The following is a 23,326-nucleotide window of genomic DNA, read 5'->3' as shown; positions in this document are numbered from 1 at the left end:
AGAAGGAAGCCTGTACAAAATAAAAATTATTCTAAAACATCCATCCTGTTTGCAACAAGGCACTAAAGTAATACTGCAAAAAATGTGGCAAAGCAATTAACTTTTTGTCCTGAATACAAAGTGTTATGCTGGGGCAAATCTAATACAACACATTACTGAGTACCACTCTCCGTATATTTAAGTATAGTGGTGGCTGTATTACGTTATGGGTATGCTTGTAATAGTTAAGGACTGGGGAGTTTTTCAGGTAAAAAAATAAATGGAATAGAGCTAAGCACAGGCAAAATCCTAGAGGAAAACCTGGTTCAGTCTGCTTTCCACCAGACACTGGGAGATTAATTGACCTTTCAGCAGGACAATAACCAGAAACACAAGGCAAATTTACACTGGAGTTGCTTACCAATAAGACAATGAATGTTCCTGAGTGGGCGAGTTACAGTTTTGACTTAAATCTACTTGAAAATCTATAGCAAGACCTGAAAATGTCTGTCTAGCAATGATAAACAACCAATTTGACAGAGCTTGAAGAATTTTGAAAATAATAATAGGCAAATGTTGCACAATCCAGGTGTGGAAAGCTCTTAGAGACTTACCCAGAAAGACTCAGCTGTAATCACTGCCAAAGGTGCCTCTACAAAGTATTGACTCAAGGATGTGAATACTTATGTAAATTACATATTACTGTATTTCATTTTCAATAAATCTATAAACACATGTTTCCATTTTGTCATTATGGGGTATTGTGTGTAGACGGGTGAGAAAATAAATCTATACTTTTTTTATTCACTTTGTAACACAACAAAATGTGAAACATTTCAAGGGGTGTGAATATACGAAACATTAGGAACACCTTTCTAACATTGAGTAGCACCTACCAGTTTTGCCCTCAGAACAGCCTCAATTTGTCTGGCAAGGTGTCAAAAGTGTTCCACAGTGAATGCTGACCCATGTTAACTCCAATGTTTCCCACAGTTGTGTCAAGCTGGCTGGATGTCCTTGGGTGGTGGACCATTCTTAATAAACACAGGAAACTGTTGAGCTTGAAAACCCCAGCAGCGTTGCAGTTCTTGACACAAACCGGTGCGCCTGGCACCTACTGTTCAAAGGCTCTTAAATCTTTGTCTTGCCCATTCACCCTCTGAATGGAACACATACACAATTCATGTCTCAATTGTTTCAAGGCCTAAACTTCCTTCTTTAACCTGTCTCCTCCCCTTCATCTTCACTGATTGAAGTGGATTTATCCAGGCTGTATCACAACCGGCCGTGATTGGGAGTCCCACAGGGCGGTGCACAATTGGCCCAGCGTCGTCCGGGCTTGGACGGTGTAGGCCGTCATTGTAAATAAGAATTTGTTCTTAACTGACTTGCCTAGTTAAATAAAGTTGAAATAAAAATAAGAAAAAATAAAATAAAAAAGTGACATCAATAAGGGATCATAGCTTTCACCTGGTCAGTCCATGTTCTTAATGGTTTGTACACTCAGTGTACAGTACTGTTAGAATATTCCACAGCACCAGAGAGAGTAGCTAGTGAGAACACACACACACACACACGTGTACTACATGCACACGCGTGCATGGCAAGCTCACACACAAACTTGACATAGGCACACACACACCTTCCGACACACACGTACCTGTTGCATAATTATCACAGCTTCAGACCCTGAGACGCCACCACAGGACCATTACCACATGTTTTTGATCCCCTGATTTCTAAAAGGAGAAAGAGGCTATGTGCCTCTCTGAATTTTTCATTCTGCGCACTCTTCTTTCTGTAACTACTGATAAATAAAGCATAACTCCAGAGGGCTCGCAGAATGGGCGGCTTTTTTATTTCTTTATTTTTATGAAAAATGTAAACTCGTTTTCTCCTTTGATATTTTCCTAGTGAACCGTGAGGTAAGAAGACAGCTTGTTCATGACGCTTTATGTGGATAGTCCATCTGTAGATGTTATACAGACTATTAGTAACATTTACTAACCCTAACCCTAGCCCTGAACCTAAACTTAACCCTTACCCTAACCTTTAACCATTATTCTAAACATAACCCTAACCTTAGCAAGCAGTTGCTTATCAAAAGATAGTATGACCATCAGTAGAACATTCCCAGATGGACTATCTGGATTATCCAAACAATGTGTGACCGCTCTTTCCTGAGATAGCTACAAGAGTACCAACTCTACGTGATGATCAAAATCAAATAAATTGTTATTTGTCTTATGCTTCGTAAATAACTGGTGTAGACTAACAGTGAAATGCTTACTTATCGGCCCTTCCCAACAATGCAAAGAGAAAAAAAGACAAATAACAGAAAAACGTTAACACGAGGAATAAATACACAATGAGTAACGATAACTTGGCTATATACATGGGTTACCAGCACCGTGTCGATGTGCAAGGGTACGAGACAATTGAGGTAGATATGTAGTGTACATGGGTAGGGATAAAAGTGACTAGGCAACAGGATAGATAATAAACAGTAACAGCAGTGTATGTGATGAGTCAAAAATAGTTAATGGTCAATACGTCGTCTGCATTGCCCGTGCAACATTTATGATGATACAGCCTCCGCAGAAGTCAAGGCATTCACACGTCTTGCACTTCGCCGACCAGCGCAAAGCTGTTGTGAAGGAAGTTGTTAAGGAAGTGAGCTTGTGTTTATACAGGACATCCCGCCCTCATCTACCGTCAACCAATCATGTCAATGTGGAGCGAGCTATACGTTGCCATCCACATGTTACCACATTTGAGAGCCACACAATCGATGCGGTACAGAGCTCGATTTGACCTCTGAGTGCATCCAGAGGCTCCGTATTTACACGTCACACCCTCCATACGAATCCTCCGGCCACATTTTCAGATCAATGATAAATTGGTTACTGCAAAAGAGTCAATGCAGATAGTCCGGGTAGATATTGAATAATGATACAGCTTCTACCCCCCACGCCATAATACTGCTAAATAGTTAAATAGTTAATCAACAGCATCATATTAAACATAATCACCATGGGTGCCAAGGAATTTGTGCTGTGAGGGAAAACACTTGCTTGGCCTATATATACAGTGCAAAAATGAAAAAATATATATGTCAAAAATCGAATTCAATATCAATATGAATTTTTCATAATTCAACAAGGGTATTTTTATTTGATTGTCCTTGAGACCTGACTTGCTGTTGGGCTGTCTCCTGGTGAAATAGTTTGGTTAATGCCGCCGCCTAGCGGTCAAATAGTAACATCACACATCGACCCATTTAATGCTGAGGACCAATGAAAATGCTGTACGTTTTCTTAGCGCGGGAAAGAATGATGTGTAGACAACTACATAAGTAAACTACTGGGAAAAGGCGAGACGCACACCCCACGAAAGTCAGTTTTGAGACGTCGTTTTCGCACAGTTTGTCATTTTATCTGGCTAATATACTTCGAAGTGGTATGGATACAGAACGGAGTAGTGAAATATGTGGGAATGTCCCGGATGTAACATTGTCAACACCAAAGGGGAAGGTCTTCTCTACACCTAAAGGGGCTCATAAAAGGTACGAAAATAGTGTTCCACAAAGTCACAAGTCTTGTTAACTGGACAGGTACCTTTTATAGCGCGGGGTGACACTATTGTAATTGCTCCACATTCAAGGTACTTTTCTTTCATGGTATCGTAGTTAGCGTCTATTCAGTTGTTAGCTGAAAGGTTGTTGTGATACTTCATCTTTGCCGCTAGGTGGCGGTAGTGTACCATTACTGAATGTTGTGCTTGCCTCAGCAAAAATGTTACACGTTTGAAAACTCTATACAACGTACTCAGACAAGGCAGGCAGATTACTTTTAAGATGCTATGATCAAGTACACCTAGAGTAATAAACCAATATATTGAACGGTGCCACACAATGGACTTTGCCACAAACTAATTGCACTTCCATCAAACTGGCAGAGAGTACTTGTTGCATTTTCATTAACCAATTAAGTTTGTGGCAAAGCAAATTCCATAGTGTGGCACCATTCAATATCTAGGTTTGAATAATCTAGGTTTATTTCACATTTATCATACCATTCCCTCTTGAACACAACTTGATAACTTCGTGACAGGATCTTGAACGTAATCTACCTACCTTATCTTTAGGCCTAGATCCCTGATAACCTGGGCAGACTCTTATACACACTGATGTGACATGCGATACTATTCCGTCTAGGTTATAGGTCTGTGATTTCATTGAATACTTGTCCCCCCCCCCCCCCCCCCTTAGGACCCCATACTCGGGACACACAAAAGTCCATTCCAGCTTCAAATCACCTGTAAGTCTTCTGATGTAGAATTGCTTTTGCATATCACACACACCACAATATGTTTTGGCATCATCATCATAGTCCTTGTCTTTCCCCAGGTCCAGACCTCCAGTACTAGCCCTGCCAAGCCTGAAGAAGAGATAGAGGAACTGAAGAAGAGACGGGCAAAGTTAGACTCAGAGATTGCACTGTTGGAGAAAGAGTGCGTACAATAGAGTTGCATAGTAGAGTTGTTTAAATGTCATTCATTAAGATGTGCTTCACTATGGTTATTCTACTGAATGGAATGCAAATATTTTACTTGTTGATTAGGTTGTGTGTGTCATCTGATAGTGTTGTCCAATATTTGTAATAACATTAACACTTTGTATTCATGCTGTTATTAATTCACAAACAATACATTGGCAGTATAGATGAAACCATGTGTGTTGAGAGACTAACCAATGTGTGTGGATTTCTACAGTGGGATCAGAGTTGATGAGTTGGAGCAGCACATTGACTTGCTACATGAGTACAACGACATCAAAGACATCGGACAGTCACTAGTAGGCAGGATAGGTGAGGCCTACACACAGGTGTACACAGTATACAAACACACACACAGATTTTCACAGTATACAAACACACACACACACATATTTTCACATTCACTAACTACTCTGCCACAATCTAATCAGCTTTGGTGGTAGTAAAATATTTGTCTTCCATTCAGTAGAATAGCCATAGTGAAGGACATCTCACGGACTGACCATAATATAATTTAAACTCCTCTACTTTAGTTATTCAAGTCATTTCAACTCTATTCTACTTTTCTGAACGTTCCATTGGTTACATTAAGTCAGGCAAGCACAGGTAGTGTTGGAAATGATTTCAAACTGTTTTTGTGTGTGTGTGTGTGTGTGTGTGTGTGTGTGTGTGTGTGTGTGTGTGTGTGTGTGTGTGTGTGTGTGTGTGTGTGTGTGTGTGTGTGTGTGTGTGTGTGTGTGTGTGTGTGTGTGTGTGTGTGTGTGTGTGTGTGTGTGTGTGTGTGTGTGTGTGTGTGTGTGTGTGTTGCAGCTGCCCTGAGAGGAGTGACCACACGAGACCTGTACGGACAATTTGGGCTTGAGCTGGATGACTAAGGGAGAGAGAGTGGGTGCCCATCCTATGCTCTGCCCCCTCCAGAACAAGTTGCGTTCTTCAACAGTATTTTCTTTGATGGGTGTTTGGCCTAATCTATATAGGTATAACCATGTGTGTAGGCAGCACACCGTACACAATTGCCCTCTGGGCCAACAACAAAAGTGGAAATTCAGAACAGTACAGAGTCTGTAGAATTAATTGTTGCACATCGTTCTCTTCTACTAAACTCGCTTATGGGTCTTAAGTGTTGACAAAGAACTAAGAAAATGGATGAATCTTAACTTCAAAACGGAATCTACTTGCTCTCCTACATTGCACTCATAAGAAGGTAATGCATTTATTTCCATTAACAGTATTGGTGCATACTCTGCTTCGGAAGTGCAAGGGAAAACTGACTTTCAAACTAACGTCTGCTCTATTTCCAAATGTAGTGCTGGCAAGTTTATGAGTAAAACAAATATTTTACTTCATAAATGTATTATATTTGCAAATTAAGTTCTGGCAAGTTCCAACAAAATAACTATTTGTGCAGTATGTTTTGTTTTTGACTGCAAAGGATGTATTGAATGCATGTTCAGAGATCAAGTGAATTGTCCCCCCAGTGTCTTCAGAGGTTTTGTTGGGCTTGTTTATTGGAGGAGAAAGTTCTGTTGAAGATCACTGAGGAGAATGATTGTTACTGATTGATTGATTAAAAAAATAAAAAAAGAGGTGCCTTGTCATAATCTATGTGGAAACCACTGATAATGATTTGTCTTGAGCTGATAGTAGCTGTAAGAAGTGCTGCCGCACTGCACAGATGATCCAATGATTAGTGTGGTAGGCTTTGTGTGTGTGTGTTTTATCTCCTCTTTTTCATGACTCAATGAGCATACCCAATGGGCGCAAGCTAGTTGTTTCAACTTAATATTTCAATGTATTGTGTCGTGGAAAGTACATTGGATTTGCAAAAAAGTCATCAATGTAAACTTGTTTTGAGGGTGAAATTTCAGCCACAGAATTGTCATGGTAACCGATTTTCAACATGGACAAACCTTGTATAAAATATATTCAATTTGTGCCTTTGAAACGACATCAGATCTTCAACGTTCTATCCACTATCGGAAGAAACGAAAGGCTAGGCAGCACCTCCTACTGGAGAATTGATCAGTCTACAGCTATCCATTTGGTCTCTCCTTTGCCGAGATAATCAATCCACCTGGTAGGTGTGGCATATCAAGAAGCTGATTAACAGCATGATCATTACACAGGTGCACCTTGTGCTGTGGACAATAAAAGGCCACTCTAAAATGTGCAGATTTGTCGCACACAACAATGCCATACATTTGGAGAATTTGGCAGTACGGATGAATGCCGGTTTCAATTGTACCGAGCAGATGACAGACAGCGTGTATGGCGTTCATGTGGGTGAGCGGTTTGGTGGCGGTGAGGTTATGGTATGGGTAGGCATAAACTACGGCCAATGAACACATCTCCAACTAAACTAAAAATACAAGTTAAAGAATAGGATTAAGCCAGTGGCTCAGATTAAACTATCCAAGCCTTAGATGCATGTCCTTTAAATGTTGGTTGAGTTGTCAACTTGACACAATTCTATATGACTTTTGTAAATAGCCTAAAGTTAAGGCTATCATAAAAACGAATGTAAAAGTTTTTATTCAACCTTAAAATGAGTAACACATCCATGGTCACATTTTGAGGTTAATGTAACTATAAAAGTCTTATTATGTAATCATAGAAAGTGTGCATGTTCAAGATAGCGTGCAAAGGTTTCTGGTCTGTGGAGCTCTTCACAATATAAATATTTGTGCAGAACCTCGAACAGCATTAATCACTTGCACTATGTATTTTTAATGTAATCTCAACTACAATCCAGGTCATTTGGTTGTGCTATTAGTTGAAGCACAGTGATAACACATTAAGTTGTTGTATAAATACAACATATCTTACATTGTATTCCCATTTCAACTTTACTGTGCTTTTTTGAGAGGGTGAATAAAGGTTGAAATTCCATTAATCAACATCTCAACCAAAAATGACCCGAATTTCCATGTTGAATTGATGTGGTGTGCCCAGTGGTTAGTTTCTCTATAGTCTACTGTCCTGGCCAACTTTTTATTCACACTTCCTGCTTTAGAAATAGCCTGCAAAATAGCAAGCAACCGCAAGGCACCCTCATTAAATCATAACGTTATCATAATAGCTAAATATAGCTTAAAAAAAAGGGCTTTCTGTAAATGATTAAGTATTATCCTGTGATAATTTTAGCAGCCTAAGAACAATTGCCTGCACGGTGCCTCACTGACTATACTGCCATAGAAGAATGTGGTTATGGTGTGAAACGAATGCCTTATTGAACCCTGCACCTACCTCGGTCCATATCCGAGCATCCGAACAGTACCAGTGCTGCGCTCTAGTGGAGGCCTGGGTTTATTATGGGCAGAATAGAACTACCGTTATGCGCAGGTCTGGTACAGTGAGCGGCTCCCACAGTATGACTGTATACGGTGATCTCCCCTACCCCTACGATTTGAAGCTGTGAGGGTTTTACGCGCGTCTCATAGACCCGCATCAGGCCTATGTCACTACCGGGTGGAAACGGCCGTGCACCCACTCGTCTGCAGGGCCGCATTTCCTTGACAGAATTTCTGCGGCAAGCTCCACCTCTATCGGAGTCAATTATAAACTATGGGCGCTGTGATTGGGCGTAGGTCATGTCACTCATCGTTTACACATAACGGCGTATACGGAGGGGGCGGGCTCTACTAAGAAAATGATAAAGTCATTTGAATTACTGTAGCGAGAGAGCTCATGGCTACGATGAAGCTGGGAAAAAAATGATACTGGCGATATGAATTATCTGATGATTTAGATGGGGGGAAAAGTCGAACCAAGGAGGCAGGCGAATTTGATATAATCCTACAGGAGGAAGGGCAGTTCGCTGAAACCCAGGTGTGTGTGCTGTGTATGTGTGTGCGTGTGCCAACGCACAAGTAACAGCCAGAGAGCGGTGGAAGGCTTTGCTAAGCCGATCAAGGCGGAATTGTAGACTACAAAACGGGTTCCACGTCCGGTGTAATACGCACATTATTGTGATTGTGGGGGACGTGAAACAAGGTATGTCAAAAAAGAACACTCACAACACTCACATTTCTATTTCCCTCAATGGTCTGGTTTCCGGCTCCATGATTATTTAGTCGCCTAGTGAGGTCCGGATAGCTTAGGCTTCACCAACTGTCCTTTAACAACCTTGCCTGTGTTTGAATGGACCATGTTCGAATCTGTTGGACGATTCTATTCCGTTATGTAGAATACCCTAATATTATATATTGTCAGTGCCAAGAGGGCGTGTGGCCGAAAATCGGGCAGCGTTGACACACTAAATTGAGAGGCTACAGAATAGCCACCACCACTCCATTCTAGTGTGTATTTCGTTGCGCACTATAGCGACTCATGCAACCTTGCTGATGTTGCTATCACCTTATCATACATCGATCGACACCATGGACGTTCGATCGAATGTACACGATTGAAACCTTTTAGAGATGTAACGGTTCTGATTATATTTGGTCGCGCACATGGCATAGCTGCTGGTGTTGGTCGAGTCTTTTTTAAATTTCCAATCAGCAGTGAGCCTGCCTCTCTCTCTCTCTCCCTACTACCGCAGTACTGCTGCTGTGATGCTACTGTGCCCGCGTTAAATTTCCGGGATGTAGGCTACAGCTATCTATAGATGCGCAGGTTGCCAAACATTCTCATTTTCCAAGCCCCTGCCTATGTTGTGATGTTGGATGATGATTTAGAGCCTAAATAGTCATATTATTTAATCTCAGCAATGTTTAATCCTCTTCTGTGGGCCATAGCCTGGGCTACATTATAAATGTATGTAGCCTATTGCCATGCTGGCCAGAGGGTGTAATATCCGCTGATGATGAGCACTTTGACGCAAGCGATAATTTATCATACTCATGCTGCCGCCTCATAACAGAAAATATTAGAAATAAGAATCATGTGTTCTTGTTGACACCGATGCATAGATATTAGCGTCAGATAAAGGTTCCTATCTCATTAACAAAAGGCACCGGCCATATCAGGTAGCATTGAGACGGGCCCACGTCCTCTGCCCTATGGCTCTGTGTTGGTTCTGATCTGTATGTCCAACAGTAAATAATAAATGTTTATGTAATCTGTGAGCCCCAGTTTGTGCTGTAAATTGACAGATAAAATTATAACAAAGAACATGTCTCACCTGTAGCCTACTGCATACTAACATAACAGTAATGGCCCGTAGCCAATTTTATAATTCTTTGATACCAAAATATGTCATAGGCAGAGACACCTTTGGCTTTGTTTTTACATCAATATGGCGCTGGCCTGGAGAGCCCTTGTGGTCAGGACATTCCCAAACTGGACCTTGCAAAAACAAATCAAAATCAAATTTTATTGGTCACATGCGCCAGAATACAACAGGTGAAGTGTTTACTTATGAGCCCATTACCAACAGTGCAGAGTTAAAAAGAAAGACAAATATTTAAATAAAAAAGGAACACAATAAAAACAATAACAAGGCTATATACAAGGAGTACCAGTACCGAGTCAATGTGCAGGGGTACGAGGTAATTGAGGTAATTGAGGTAATACAGTATGTACATGTAAGTAGGGGTAAAAGTGACTAGGCAACCAGGATATATAGTAAACAGAGTAGCAGCAGTGTGTGTGAAAGTGTGTCTATGTGTGAGTGTGTGTGGCGTCAATATGCATGTGTGTGTGTGTGTGTGGCGTCAATATGCATGCGGGTGTGTGTGTTTTGTGTGTGAGAGAGAGTATGTAGTGTGTGTGTGTTGGAGTGTAGTATTTGTGAGTGTGTGCGTAGAGTCTAGTGAGTGTGCAAAGAGCGAGTGCAAGAGAGTCAGTGCAAAACAATGAAGATAATAAAAGAATAGAGGGGGTCAATGTAAATAGCCATTTGTTCAGCAGTCTTATGGCTTGGGGGTATAAACTGTTCAGGTGCCTTTTAGTTCCAGACTTGGTGTTCCGGGTATCGCTTGCCATGCGGTAGCAGAGAGAACAGTCTATGATTTGGGTGGCTGGAGTCTTAGACAATTGTTAGGGCCTTCCTTGACACCGCCTGGTATAGAGATTCCTGAATGGCAGGGAGTTCTGCCCCAGTGAAGTACTGGGCTGTACGCACTAACCTCTGTAGCACCTTGTGGTCGGATGCCAAGCAGTTGCCATACTAAGCGGGGATGCAGACAGTCAAGATACTCTCAATGGTGCAGCTGTAGAACTTTTTGAAGATCTGAGGGCCCATGTCAAATCTTTTCAGCCTCCTGAGGGTGAAGAGGCGTCGTTGTGCCCTCTTTTTTTTCTTTTTTCTTTAAATGTAAACTTTATTTAACTAGGCAAGTCAGTTAAGAACAAATTCTTATTTACAATAACGGCCTACACCCGGGTCAAACCCGGACGACGCTGGGCCAAATCACGACTGTGTTGGTGTGTTTGGACCATGATAGGTCCTTAGTGATGTGGACACAGAGGAACTTGAAGCTCTCGACCCGCTGTAATACATATTGCAAAGGACACCTTGCTTTGTAGCATTCTTAGAAATGCTACAAAGCATAACCTAGACCTTTACATTCATTTACTTGTAATTTAGCATAGAGCCTATCCATAATGGCATGTAGTGTAGGTCTTAATCTGGAAGTTATAAATAGATAAGAAGACATTTAAAGGGGAAAAGGGATGTGGAATACAGAGAACCTCTATAGAGATTTAGAACAGAGAACGTTTGAGGCCCCTCTATTCTGATCGAGAAAAGCCTGAATGATCAAAATGGATCAGCAACATCACCACCCAGACCCCACCATACCCAGCTGTGAATGTTGCTCAGGAAAGGCTCGGAGGCAGCGAATGTCAAAGGTCGTGTTTTTAGTCGCCTTCCTTATCTAGATAGTCCTACCTGACGACACTCACCTAATGCCAAAGGCAAGAGTGTAGGCAGGGTGTAGGCCTATGCATGGTTATATTTGACATATCCACAGGCTTCCCTGTGGCTCAGTTGGTAGAGCATGGTGTTTGCAATGCCAGGGTTGTGGGTTCGATTCCCACGGGGGGCCAGTACAAAAAACAAAATGCATGAAATGTATGCAATCACTAATTCAGTAGACGCTCCTATCCAGAGAGACTTACAAAAAAGTGCATTCAGCTAAGGAAGGCAAGACTACCACAACCACACACCACAGGGTCATTGAAAGTGCAACCTCTGTGCTAGAATAAAATGAAGTATAAGTAAATGAAAGTAAAGGTCTAGTTTAAGCTTTGTAACATTTATAATAATACTTTATAACATGTTTTTTTTTTCCCCTCACAGCCTTTAAAAAAAAAATCAAGGTGTCCTTTGCAACATGATAGGCAACTGCCCTCTCGTCAGATCACCGACTGTACAGGAACTTGTGTTCAGAACATGGGACCCTTGATTTAAGCCCTTAGAAAATATTCTTGAAAATTGATAGAATGTGGTGACATTGTGACTTGCGTTTCCTACTCTCCAGGATGATGCGCCTGGCCTGCTGCACTGTCCTGCTCTTCGTGTTCCGTCTCCTGGTGGGCCTGCCCTGGTTCCAAGTCCTCCCCTCCATCCTCATCTTCTACCTGGGCTCTGGAGGTTGGAAGTTCATATACATTTTTGCCAAGACCATCGGCAGAGACGTACAGTGAGTGGGAGTATAGTGTGGGCTGTGGTGTGTGTGTACATGTCTCCAAGTAAATGGGTTTGTTTTTCAAGTCACTCAGAAGCATGTTTTATGGAAATGTGAGTCAGTCCTGCTCGGTTTTAAGACCTTTCAAACAACAGATAATTTGACCATGGCTAAATAGTTGTGTAACTGTCTCCAACAAAAAAAAGCAGCATATTCCTGTAAGACAAGCTAAAGTGTGTGACAGGGGGGAGTGTTGAGGATTCCTGAGGTTTCTCTGTGTTGTGATTTCATAGCTAGCTCGACAAGACCATTGGCAGACACCTGGAGTGCGTAGGGGGTTAGGGGTGTGTGTATGTGTGTGTTACGTTCCCCAGCAAGAAAACCAAAAATGGACGCTCAAAAAGTAAGGAGAACTAACAAAGAGTCACTGACAACAACCAAAACTAAACAGTTGGGGATTTAAGAGGGGTTCTGAAAGACACACATCTGGGTGTCCACTGAAAGCTGACTAGCAACAGCAACTGGGACCTAAAAGAAACCCACCATGAACGCCCACTAAATTTGCCCGAGAACAAGCAAACAAAATTAAAACCAAACTTAAAGACAGGAGGGAAAGCAAAAAGTGGAGCGAAACGAAATCAGGAAGTCATTGCTCCTTAAACAAGTTTACAGCTTTGCAGAACAGATTTTTTTAAAACAACAAATGTGACTAGGACTAGGAGTACAAATGTCTCCTACAAGAAAATGAGCATATTCCTGTAAGACAAGCTAAAGTGTGTGACAGAGCGAAGAGTTGAGGAGTTAATCAGGTCAGGTATGGAGGAATATTTCAGAGAGAACAGAGACATAGCGCAGACAAACGAGAGAGACAGGTGCTGAGGTTTCTCTGCGTTATAAGCTGTTCACCATTTATTTTTCTTTTGTACCTTTTATTTATACAGGTTTTTCTCATTGAGATAACATCTCTTTTCCAAGAGAGACCTGGTTCAATAGCAGCAGGGGGAACAACGTTTCAGACAAAACCATGGTGACAGGTACAGCCACTACCCCTCGCCCCCAAGTAACCTTTCAATGTTTGCAGATCTGAACGGTCTGGAATGGTGTAGTGGTGTTGACCTTACAGATCTGCAAACATTGAAGGGGAAGGGGAATCCGTTTTTACCCGTTTTTGTCACACTGCTGAGCCAAAACGGGCCGAGCTGAGTTGTATTACTCTAGCCTGGTTGTGCGTCCACCATGGTTCAGACAGGAAACGTCACGTATTAGTTTAGCCATTAATTCGAAGATTACAATACATGCAGTACTGTACGTTAGTCTTGGCGTTAGGCTTTGCTCCTTCGGGGTAGCTCACTGCCAGATCATGCGTCATGTAAGATATAACAATTCAGGCAGAAAACAAGGTATGCTATACCAATCCCCCTGATCGAAACAAAAGCAGAGCCCAAACAGGTGGAGGCTGGGGTGGGCGGTGGGAAAGCAGAAAACAGACATGCATAGCGAGTAACCGTGTTACAGCATTAGCATGTCACCGAGAACACCAGCGCATAGCTTGTGCACGGCAGCCATCAGAGTATGTGTGTGTAAACCTGGTTGACTAATAGACCACCATTTAGTTTTTATTAGGATCCCCATTAGCTGATGCCAAGGCGCTACTCTTCCTGGGGTCCAAACAGGAATGAAACAAGAAACAACACACCACAACAATAATCTACATCATAAATACAACAAAACATCACACAATACATTGTGCACTATCCAAATTTACAATGCTCCATCATTATCATTACAATATTGCAATGAGTGTGTGTGTGTGTGTGTTAGACTGTGTGTATATGTATGTGTGTGTGTGTGTGTGTGTGTGTGTGTGTGTGTGTGTGTCTTCACAGCTATATTAAGGAAGGGTGATGAATCCAATGGTGCAATATTAGCTGACGCAACACTCGTGTTTCCTGTATGAACCTTTTACGCTTTATTTCAGACAGGAAACCATTTATTAGAAGATGACAATACATGCAGCGACATTAGCAGTGGCACTCACCTCTGCTCCTTCAGGGCAGCTCACTGCAAGAGCATACATGTGAGATCATCATGTAAGTTATAATAATAACAGGCAGATATCAAGGTATGCTATACCAATCCCCAAAACAGACAATGAACTTTGTGTACGGCAGACGCACGCCATTAAGGGCTTTAAGATCACCTACGTAATCTATATAATATGATTGATACTGCATATGTGTGACATGAAGGATAAACTATGTGTAAGCTACAGCAGGCATACCATACCGAGATAGCTTCTCAGAAAACCACGTGTCGGCTTGTTGGACATATACCACACCCCCCTCGGGCCTTATTGCTTCATTGCAGTAGCAGTAATGCTGGTTGAGAGAATGCCAAGAGTGTGCAAAGCTGTCGTCAAGGCAATCTAGAATGTATTTTGATCTGTTTAACACTTTTTTTGGTTGCTACGTGATTCCATATGTGTTATATCCTGGTTTTGATGTCTTCACTAAAATAGTAAAAATAAAGAAAAACCCTGGAATGAGTAGATGTGTCCAAACTTTTGACTGGTACTGTATATAGTAGTATTGCAATGCAGCAAAAGAGAAGCGATGTAGCTATTTGACCCTTAGAGTAATGACACGATTAGCAATTACTGCAGTAACTCATCTAGGCTTCCACAATCTCTGTTCGTAAGCAGCAGAGGCCAATGATCTTGAGGGTAAGCTGGGACCCATTGAGAAGCAGTAGCAGCGTCCATGCTGGAGTGGGTTGTCTGTTGCTCAGAGCTCGCCCGCAATGCTGGCGAAGGAACCGGAGCCATGATGAGTTGCAGTATCTTGTCATTTTTTGCTAGCATTATTGTTCGACAGAGGTTCACCAGGTGCAGCCCGTGGTCAGCATGCAGTTAGCATAACATGAAAGAGAGGACAAAGGCAGTGTTAATTCTAGTGATGACAACTGGATGTTCCATTGCTAGTCGTAAATTCTTGGAGTGTATGAGAATACAATTAACATGGGAGTGGTCATAAACAGTCAGAACTTGAGATCATACAAGATTTAAAAGGGATGGAACATTTTGTGTCCTTCGGAATGAAGAACCCATAAAAGCCATCACACAGACCGCCTCTGGAAAAGCGTCAGTGTAAACCCAACACCATTGCTTTAACGGCAAAGTCAAACTTGTGCTAATGAGAGAGGAGAGATGCTCTTTGATATGCACGTTGGTCGCTTCTTCGTAGGCCATGAAGAGTAGGTGGTCAGATTCATTCCCGAGCAGACTACACGCGGAAGGGTCCTGACACCTAAAATCAACTGAAACCCTGCTATCGGACCATTGATAAGGAAGGCAGGAATTCGCCTGAATGAGATTTCTAAAAGGAAAGCACACATGTATAACAACACAAGGCGAGAACCAGATGCAGACACAGGAAGCAGATGGTTTGAGCTCTATGTATTATAGTCCAAGGGATAGACAAAAGGCAGGTCGTCGACAGGCAAGGGTTCATAGCCAGGGCAGAGTCCAAAAGGGTACAGGGCGGCAGGCAGGCTCGAGGTCAGGGGCAGGCAGAATGGTCAGGCAGGCGGGCTCAGTGTCAGGGCAGGCAAAGGTCAAAACCAGGATGACGAGAAAAAGAGAGACTGGGGAAAAACAGGAGCTGGTTGACTTGGCAAACAAGACGAACTTGCACAGACAGACAGAAAACACAGGTATAAATACACAGTGGATAATGTGGAAGATGGGCGACACCTGGAGGGGGGTGGAGACAAGCACAAGGACAGGTGAAACAGATCAGGGTGTGACAACATGGTTATATGAACAGATAACAGCGTACAGAGAGAAGAGCTGACATTAGACTGCGGCAGATCAGCACAGCTCAGCCATGACATACCAACATATACTGTGCATCTGGAAAGTATTCAGAACCCTTGACTTCGTCCACATTTTCTTACGTTACAGCCAATACCACATAATGACAAAGCAAAAAAAAAAGAGGCAAATATATAAAAAAATTAAAAACGTCAATTTTACATTTATTACAAGTATTCAGACCCTTTACTCAGTACTTTGTTGATATGTGTGGAAATGATCACACGCATGGTTTACGCACAGATTTGTGCCTACAGATTGCCTAAATCTGAAGTGTGAATTGTTAGCTTCTATCTGCGATATTCCAGTCAAGGAAAAGTAACATACCTTGGGATTACCAAAGTTTAGGATCAACAGGAAAGATGCTCATTAAACTTCAAGCCTATTATTGCAAAAAAACTAAAAGAAGTTGATCCATTGGTTGCAGAGGGATTTATCCTTGAAATAATACTTGAATAATACTTTTAAGATAAATTGGACATTCCTTAAATAATACAACTTCAACTTGGAATTTCATCCCTCATTTCTTCTCCCGTTTTGGTGACTTCAATTTTATTTTGCTTTGTAACTACAACATTGATGAGATTCCTACAAAAAATGATCTACTTTTCATAGACAAGTGTTCTTAGCGTGGTCATTAATATATAACCATACTTTTTCCCCGCATAGGTATTTCATTTGGAACAATAAGGATATTTTGTATAGAAAATACTTTCTACCTCAGAACAAGAACAGATCTATACGTGCTTTATTTCAATGGAATGTTGTATCTATTCATGATGTCACAACTTACTGGAATACATTTGTCAATAATATCTGTTGGAAAAAAGGTTTGGTTATTACCACACAAATACCTGCTTGTTAACAAGATCAAAGAGGTCTCTTTCAGAATTATATTTAAGTATTACCCTGCGAATCATTACCTGAAGAAACAAACAAAAGACATATTAACGTTAACTGTACTTGTTGTGATGAGCATCCAGAAACAGTTTTGCATTTATTTTTTTCATGGTCTACATGTCAAGAGATTAAGGCAAGATATTTGTAGATACTCAATTGATGATATTCTTGATGACTTTTGTTTTTTTATGGGAGAATGTACTGCTCGGGATTTCCTTAACTATAATAAGGATAAAGAAAAAAGATGTACCTCTTAAATTTGCTAATGCCAAAATGTCATATTCATGAATGTAAATTCACTAATAAAAAACACTCTTCGTTGTTTTCTATAAGGAGTTCGAGCTGTACATTAAAGGGATAGTTCACCCAAATTACAAAATTACAAATTATTTTCCTTAGCATGTAAGCAGTCTATCGACAAGGTATGACAGCAATCCATGCTTTGGTTTAGTTTGAATGTTTACTTTTTATTTAACTAGGCAAGTCCGTTAAGAACACATTTTTATTTTACAATGACGGATTACCTCGGCCAAACCCTCCCCTAACCCGGACGACGCTGGGCCAATTGTGCGGCGCCCTATGGGACTCGGTCAGTTGTGATACAGCCCGGGATCGAACCAGGGTCTGTAGTGACGCCTGTAGCACTGAGATGCAGTGCCATAGATGGCTGTCCCACTCGGGAGCAGTTAATTGAAAACAATCACAGTAACATACTCAATTGTTACCCATAAATTATTTGATATTGATATAAAAATGTCTGCATTGCCTCTTACATCTAGGCGTTCCGCTAGCGGAACACCACGACAACAACACAGAACGTGAGCCACAAAATGAATTATTATAACTATTTTAACTTTCATAAAATCACAAGTGCAATACACCAAATTAAAGCTATACCTCTTGGTAATTTATCCCCAGTGTCATATTTAAAAAATACTTTTCTGCGAAAGCAAACCATGCATTATCGCTCAGTATACAAAACATTAAGTACAGCTACTACCGATGTATATTAGTCACAAAAGTCACAAATACCATTGAAATTCATGAATTACCTTTGAAAATCTTCTTCTTTGGCAATACAGAAGGTCATGACGAAACAATAAATGGTTGTTTTGTTCGATAAAATCTATTTTTTATAGCCTTACACGAAACATTTTGTAAACGGCTTCTGTCGTGAATTCGGTGTCCTTCAACTTTTGGACGTAAATTCTCAGTCTAAAGTTGTGTTTATCTAGTCATGGTTGGCTTCATTGCAATACTGTGTTTGTTAGTAGCACAGCCAAACTTGCTTGTTCTTTCCCGGGACCTATTGACCGATAGGTACTCATTTGAACACACCAACCTCCGACCTCATTGCGCACCAATGATATGGCCATCGCTTCATTGATTGACTGTATTTCGGCCCAATGACCACTGATCGTCTTGAAATCTAGCTTGGTAGATAGCCAATGAGCTGAGGTAAACGGCGATGTGGGATGGTTCTAACCAGGGAGATGATCCTACGTCTAAAACTCACGCGTAAAGACAAGACAACCATTCGCCATTGAATTTCAACTGGAGTAGCCACGTTATTTACGCACAGGATTTTCGCTTGTTAGTATTGTTTTTACCGTAGTTATGGCAGAAAAATCAGGGAAATCGAAGGCGAAATTGAATTATAGAGATGTTAGAGAGATTATTGAGGAAATAGATCGTGAAAGTGATAGTGAATTAAGAATACAGCATAGAATAATAGACATTTCTCAATTTGAACTTTGATACCAGATGCAAAACAGAGATAGATGTTATTGCTTTATCACTATGTACATCACGTCCACTGATAAATAGTCAGGAAATAACATGCAGAACAACATCTGGGTCGTGTTCATTAGGGCACTTAAGTTCAGGTAGTCCCTCCCTGTTTCAAACTGTTTCTTTCTGTTTGGTGCCTTGTGAACACGGCCCAGTTTACTACCATGTCTCAACATTCAGACTAACATTGTTGTTCTCTTTAGACTCTTAGCACCTTTGAGCTGTTGTTGTTGTTGTCGTCGTATTCTCACCCTATCCTTCACCTCCTTCTCCCCCACAGTGCAGCGGGCGTCCTCATCAAGGTGAAATGGAACGTCAAGCGTCACCTGCGGGAACGAAATACCCTCCCGAAGATCTTCGCAGAGACCGTGCGTCGCCATGGGGACAAGACAGCGCTCATCTTTGAAGGCACCGGCGAGAAGTGGTCCTTCCGGCAGCTGGACGAGTACTCCAACCGTGTGGCCAACCTGCTGCTCCAGAGGGGCTTCGTGGAAGGGGATGTGGTGGCTCTCTTCATGGAGAGCCGGTCCCAGTACGTGGGCCTCTGGCTGGGCATGGCCAAGATTGGTGTGGAGGCGGCCCTGATCAACTTCAACCTGAGGCTGGAGGCCCTGGTGCACTGTGTCACCATTTCCAACGCCAAGGCTGTGGTGTTTGGCAGCGAGCTGACCGAGGGTGAGGAGAGGGGGGGGTGGGGGGTGGAGGGAGGAGAGGATGGAGGACTAGGTGTGGAAGTGGGGGGATGGAGGGAGTGGATGGATGGAGGAGTGGGTGGGGGGTGGGATGGGATAGATGAGTGGACGGTGGGAGTGGACGGAAGGAGTGATTGGTTGAGTGACAGGTTGCTGGAAGCAGGGCCGCCAGAAAACGTGTGGTAAGGCGGCATTTATCACTCCACTTTTTATTTTATTTAATATAATATATCGCCGCAAAGCGTATAAAAGAGGGGCAAAGTACGGCTTTTTTAAACTGATTTGACTCATGATTCTTCGACTCACGCACAATTTCTCTGTCCTTCACATCGGAGTGTTGCTGCAGGCTCTTTGCATGCCATGACCAATCAGATTCACGGAAGTTGCAGGTAGCGCGGGCCGGGCACAACGCACAAAGCTCAAGGGGCGCTCTCCACTTTCCGCCAGTATTTATTTAGCAAGCCTGATAACCCATCACTCACGACCACAGGAGGCAGGCGAGGGAGGACGGCTCATAATAATGGTTGGAATGGAGTGAATGGAATGGTATCAAACACATGGAAACCATTCCATTAAGGTTGTTGCAGACATTTCTATGAGCCCGTTCTCCCCAATTAAGGTGCCACTAGCCGCCTGTGCTCCCGACAGACACAAGCAAAAACTCTGAGTTCATATTTTATTAGACCTACAGTTGCATAGGGCAGGACTACATGATGCAAACCTGCAGACGCTCAAAATTGATATTAGGGGCATCCTGTTTCCATTGATCATCCTTGAGATGTTTCTACAACTTGATTGGAGTCCACCTGAGGTAAATTCAATTGATTGGACATGATTTGGAAGGCACACACCTTTTTATATAAGGTCCCACAGTTGACAGTGCATGTCAGAGCAAAAACCAAGCCATGAGGTTGAAGGAATTGTCTGTAGAGCTCCGGGACAGGATTGTGTCAAGGCACAGATCTGGGGAAGGGTACCAAAAAAAATCTGCAGCATTGAAAGTCCCCGAGAACACAGTGTCCTCCATCATTCCTAAATGGAAGAAGTTTGGAACCATCAAGACTCTTCCTAGAGCTGGCCTCCTGGCCAAACTGAGCAATCGGGAGAGAAGGGCCTTGATCAGGGAGGGGACCAAGAACCCACTGTGGAGATGGGAGAACCTTCCACAAGGACAACCATCTCTGCAGCACTCCACCAATCAGGCCTTTATGGTAGAGTGGCCAGACGGAAGTCACTCCTTAGTAAAAGGCACATGACAGCCCGCTTGGAGTTTGCCAAAAGACACCTAAAGACTAAACACTAAGATTGAATTCTTTGGCCTGAATGCCAAGCGTCACATCTGGAGAAAACCTGTCACCATCCCTACTGTGAAGCATGGTGGTGCCAGCTTTATGCTGTGGGGGTGTTTTTCAGCGGCAGGGACTGGGAGTCAGGATCGAGGGAAAGATGAATGGAGCAAAGTACAGAGAGATCTTTGATGAAAACCTGCTCCAGAGCACCTCAGACTGGGGCAACGGTCTGACAGAACAATGACCCTAAGCAAACAGCCAAGACAACACAGGAGTGGCTTCGGGACAAATCTCGGAATGTCCTTGAGTGTTCCAGCCAGAGCCCAGACTTAAACCCGCTCAAACATCTCTGGAGAGACCTGAAAATAGTTGTGCAGTGACACTCCCCATCCAACCTGAGAGCTTGAGAGGATCTGCAGAGAAGAATGTGAGAAGCTCCCCAAATACAGGTGTGCCAAGCTTGCAGCTTCATACCAAGACAGTAAAAAAGGGTCTGAATACTTATGTAAATGTGATATTTTAGTTTTAAATATTTAACTCTTAAGAATCGTACCCTTTTTTTTGTTTTTTTTGTTTGTGGAAATGTGAAATTAATGTAGGAGAACATAACACATTAGATCTGATAAGATAAGACAAACAAAAAAACATGCGTTATATGTTTTTTTCGTGTTTGAAATGCAAGATAAAGGCTAGGTCTAGGTGTAATTTAGATTTTGGCTACCAGATGGCAGCAGTGTGTGTGCAAAGTTTCAGACTGATCCAGTGAAGAATTACATTACTGCACAATATTTTGTATCAAGTCTGCCAGGAGTCTGCCCAAATGTGCCGTATTGGTCAACTTATACATTTTCAAGTACAAAACTATAGAAAACATACAAAAATACTATGGTAATAAAATAAAAAATAAGTTTACACACCCAGGAATGTCATGCATTATGGATCATTAGCTTATACACTAACTTTTACACATCTAGATGGCCGGGCAGGGTGGGTGTGGAGCCAGAGACAGCAGTGCGGTCAAACTGTAGACCCCAGTTCCTACATTTGAACGTAAAAATTGATTTGCTCAAACAAGATTATGCTACATTTTATCTCTGGGACCCTCAGGATGACAAATCAGAGCAAGATTACTAAATGTATTTACCTTCAGAGGTGAATGTATCAAACCAGTTATAAATGATACATGTTTTTTGTTGTTGTGCAATCTCCTCAAACAATAGCATGGTATTTGTTCACTGTAATAGCTACTGTTAACTGGACACTGCAGTTAGATTAACAATAATTTAAGCTTTCTGCCCATATAAGACATGTCTATGTCCTGGAAAGTTGGTTGTTGTATACAACGCCATTCTAGTCACATTAGCGATGTTAGCATGTTAGCAAAAACCTTCCCGGTTTAGGGACACCCCATAAATTAGCAAAACATTTCTAAAAACCTGTTTTTGCTTTGTCATTATGGGGTATTGTGTGTACATTGATGAGGGAAAACAACAATTTAATCAATTTTAGAATAACGCTGTAATGTAACAACATTTTGAAAAAGTCAAGGGGTCTGAATACTTTCCGAATGCACTGTTGATTACGCCTAGTCCCTAGACGAAAAAGCATGTTCAATAAATATTCTCCATTGAAAGTGCTTTTTAGTCTAAGAGTAGGCTTGATCTGGGTCTGGGAAACTGGCACAGAATGTTCTTGAATTATGCAGTGATAGTTTCCACCTTCATTCTTTAGGACCCTAATCTGTATTTTATATGTAAATGGAATGTTATAATATAGAAGGCTCCAGACAGTTTTTTGTTGTTGTTGTTGCAATTCCACTTGTTTTTGAGAAACTTACCTCACCAGCAGTTGACTACCTTAGCCTCATTCTGGAGTTTCAGGGCATCCAAAAACATGAACAAATGCTCATAAACCAACCAAACACATCCTTTTGCAAACAGAAAAGCTCTCAATATCGTGGTGCAGGTCTTTAGATGTTGTATGCACAAAATTGTGTCACACATTACTATATCCGCAACGTTATAATCCATTTTGTTGAACTCAAGCTATAATTTCTGGCGCAAGCATATTGCCTTGTATGAGTGTACTTCCTCGTTCCTCTCACTACTGCACTACACACACACACACACACACTGTACACACTTTTAAAGTCATTATATGCTGCTGTTACTCTGTTCTTTATTTTACTCTTATTATTATCTATCCTGATACCTAGTCACTTTAGTTTATTGTCCTTCTGAAAGGTAAATTAATCTCCCAGTGTCTGGTGGAAAGCAGACTGAACCATGTTTTCCTCTAGGATTTTGCCTGTGCTTAGCTCCATTCTGTTTATTTTTTTATCCTGTGAAAACTCCCCAGTCCTTAACCATTACAAGCATACCCATAACATGATGCAGCCACCACTTATTATTTCAAGTATTTCACGGTAAAGTCTATAGCCTTTTGTATTCGGCGCGTGTGACAAATTCAATTTGATTTAATTTGGTTCAGAAGCAGTCTAGCCAGTCCACAACAACGTGTCCACTAGCTAGCTAATATATTTTTTCTTTCAAACTACTACGCTTCCAACATGTTACGCATCCAACATGTCTGACTACGAATACAAGGAGGAAGTGTTCTAATTTGCAGGCCAGCCTTATTTATTTGAACTGGAATACACTGACGTGGAGCCTCA

General features: G+C 41.8%; 2 protein-coding genes and 1 long non-coding RNA gene across 3 annotated transcripts in view; 2 read left to right on the top strand and 1 right to left on the bottom strand.

Moving 5' to 3' along the window:
* The first annotated feature begins 3,298 nt into the window (after window positions 1-3,298).
* Window positions 3,299-6,104, top strand: swi5 (SWI5 homologous recombination repair protein). The gene is given in 5 exon segments (NM_001140641.1): window positions 3,299-3,544; window positions 4,250-4,298; window positions 4,388-4,491; window positions 4,753-4,847; window positions 5,346-6,104. Coding segments are annotated over 5 exon segments (417 nt in total). The 5' UTR covers window positions 3,299-3,440; the 3' UTR covers window positions 5,411-6,104.
* Window positions 6,105-8,171: 2,067 nt separating this feature from the next.
* The window catches only part of slc27a4 (solute carrier family 27 member 4), a 32,238-nt gene continuing 17,083 nt past the window's right edge, over window positions 8,172-23,326 (top strand). The window contains exons 1-3 of the mRNA XM_014125609.3: window positions 8,172-8,528; window positions 11,963-12,124; window positions 18,952-19,346. Coding sequence (XP_013981084.1) covers window positions 11,964-12,124; window positions 18,952-19,346 — 556 coding nt within the window. The 5' untranslated portion in view covers window positions 8,172-8,528; window position 11,963. The remainder of the gene's footprint in view (window positions 8,529-11,962; window positions 12,125-18,951; window positions 19,347-23,326) is intronic.
* On the bottom strand, window positions 14,066-22,722 carry LOC123724504 (uncharacterized). The gene is made up of 2 exons (XR_006757058.1): window positions 22,490-22,722; window positions 14,066-14,962 (listed from the first exon to the last, which is right to left on the bottom strand). It is a non-coding gene; the product is annotated as an uncharacterized LOC123724504 (long non-coding RNA).

Source organism: Salmo salar, chromosome 01, assembly GCF_965601325.2.
Source record: "Salmo salar chromosome 01, fSalSal1, whole genome shotgun sequence".
Lineage (NCBI taxonomy): Eukaryota > Metazoa > Chordata > Actinopteri > Salmoniformes > Salmonidae > Salmo > Salmo salar.
The sequence above is the reverse complement of the archived record's forward strand: the minus strand, read 5'-3'. Positions and strand labels throughout refer to the sequence as shown.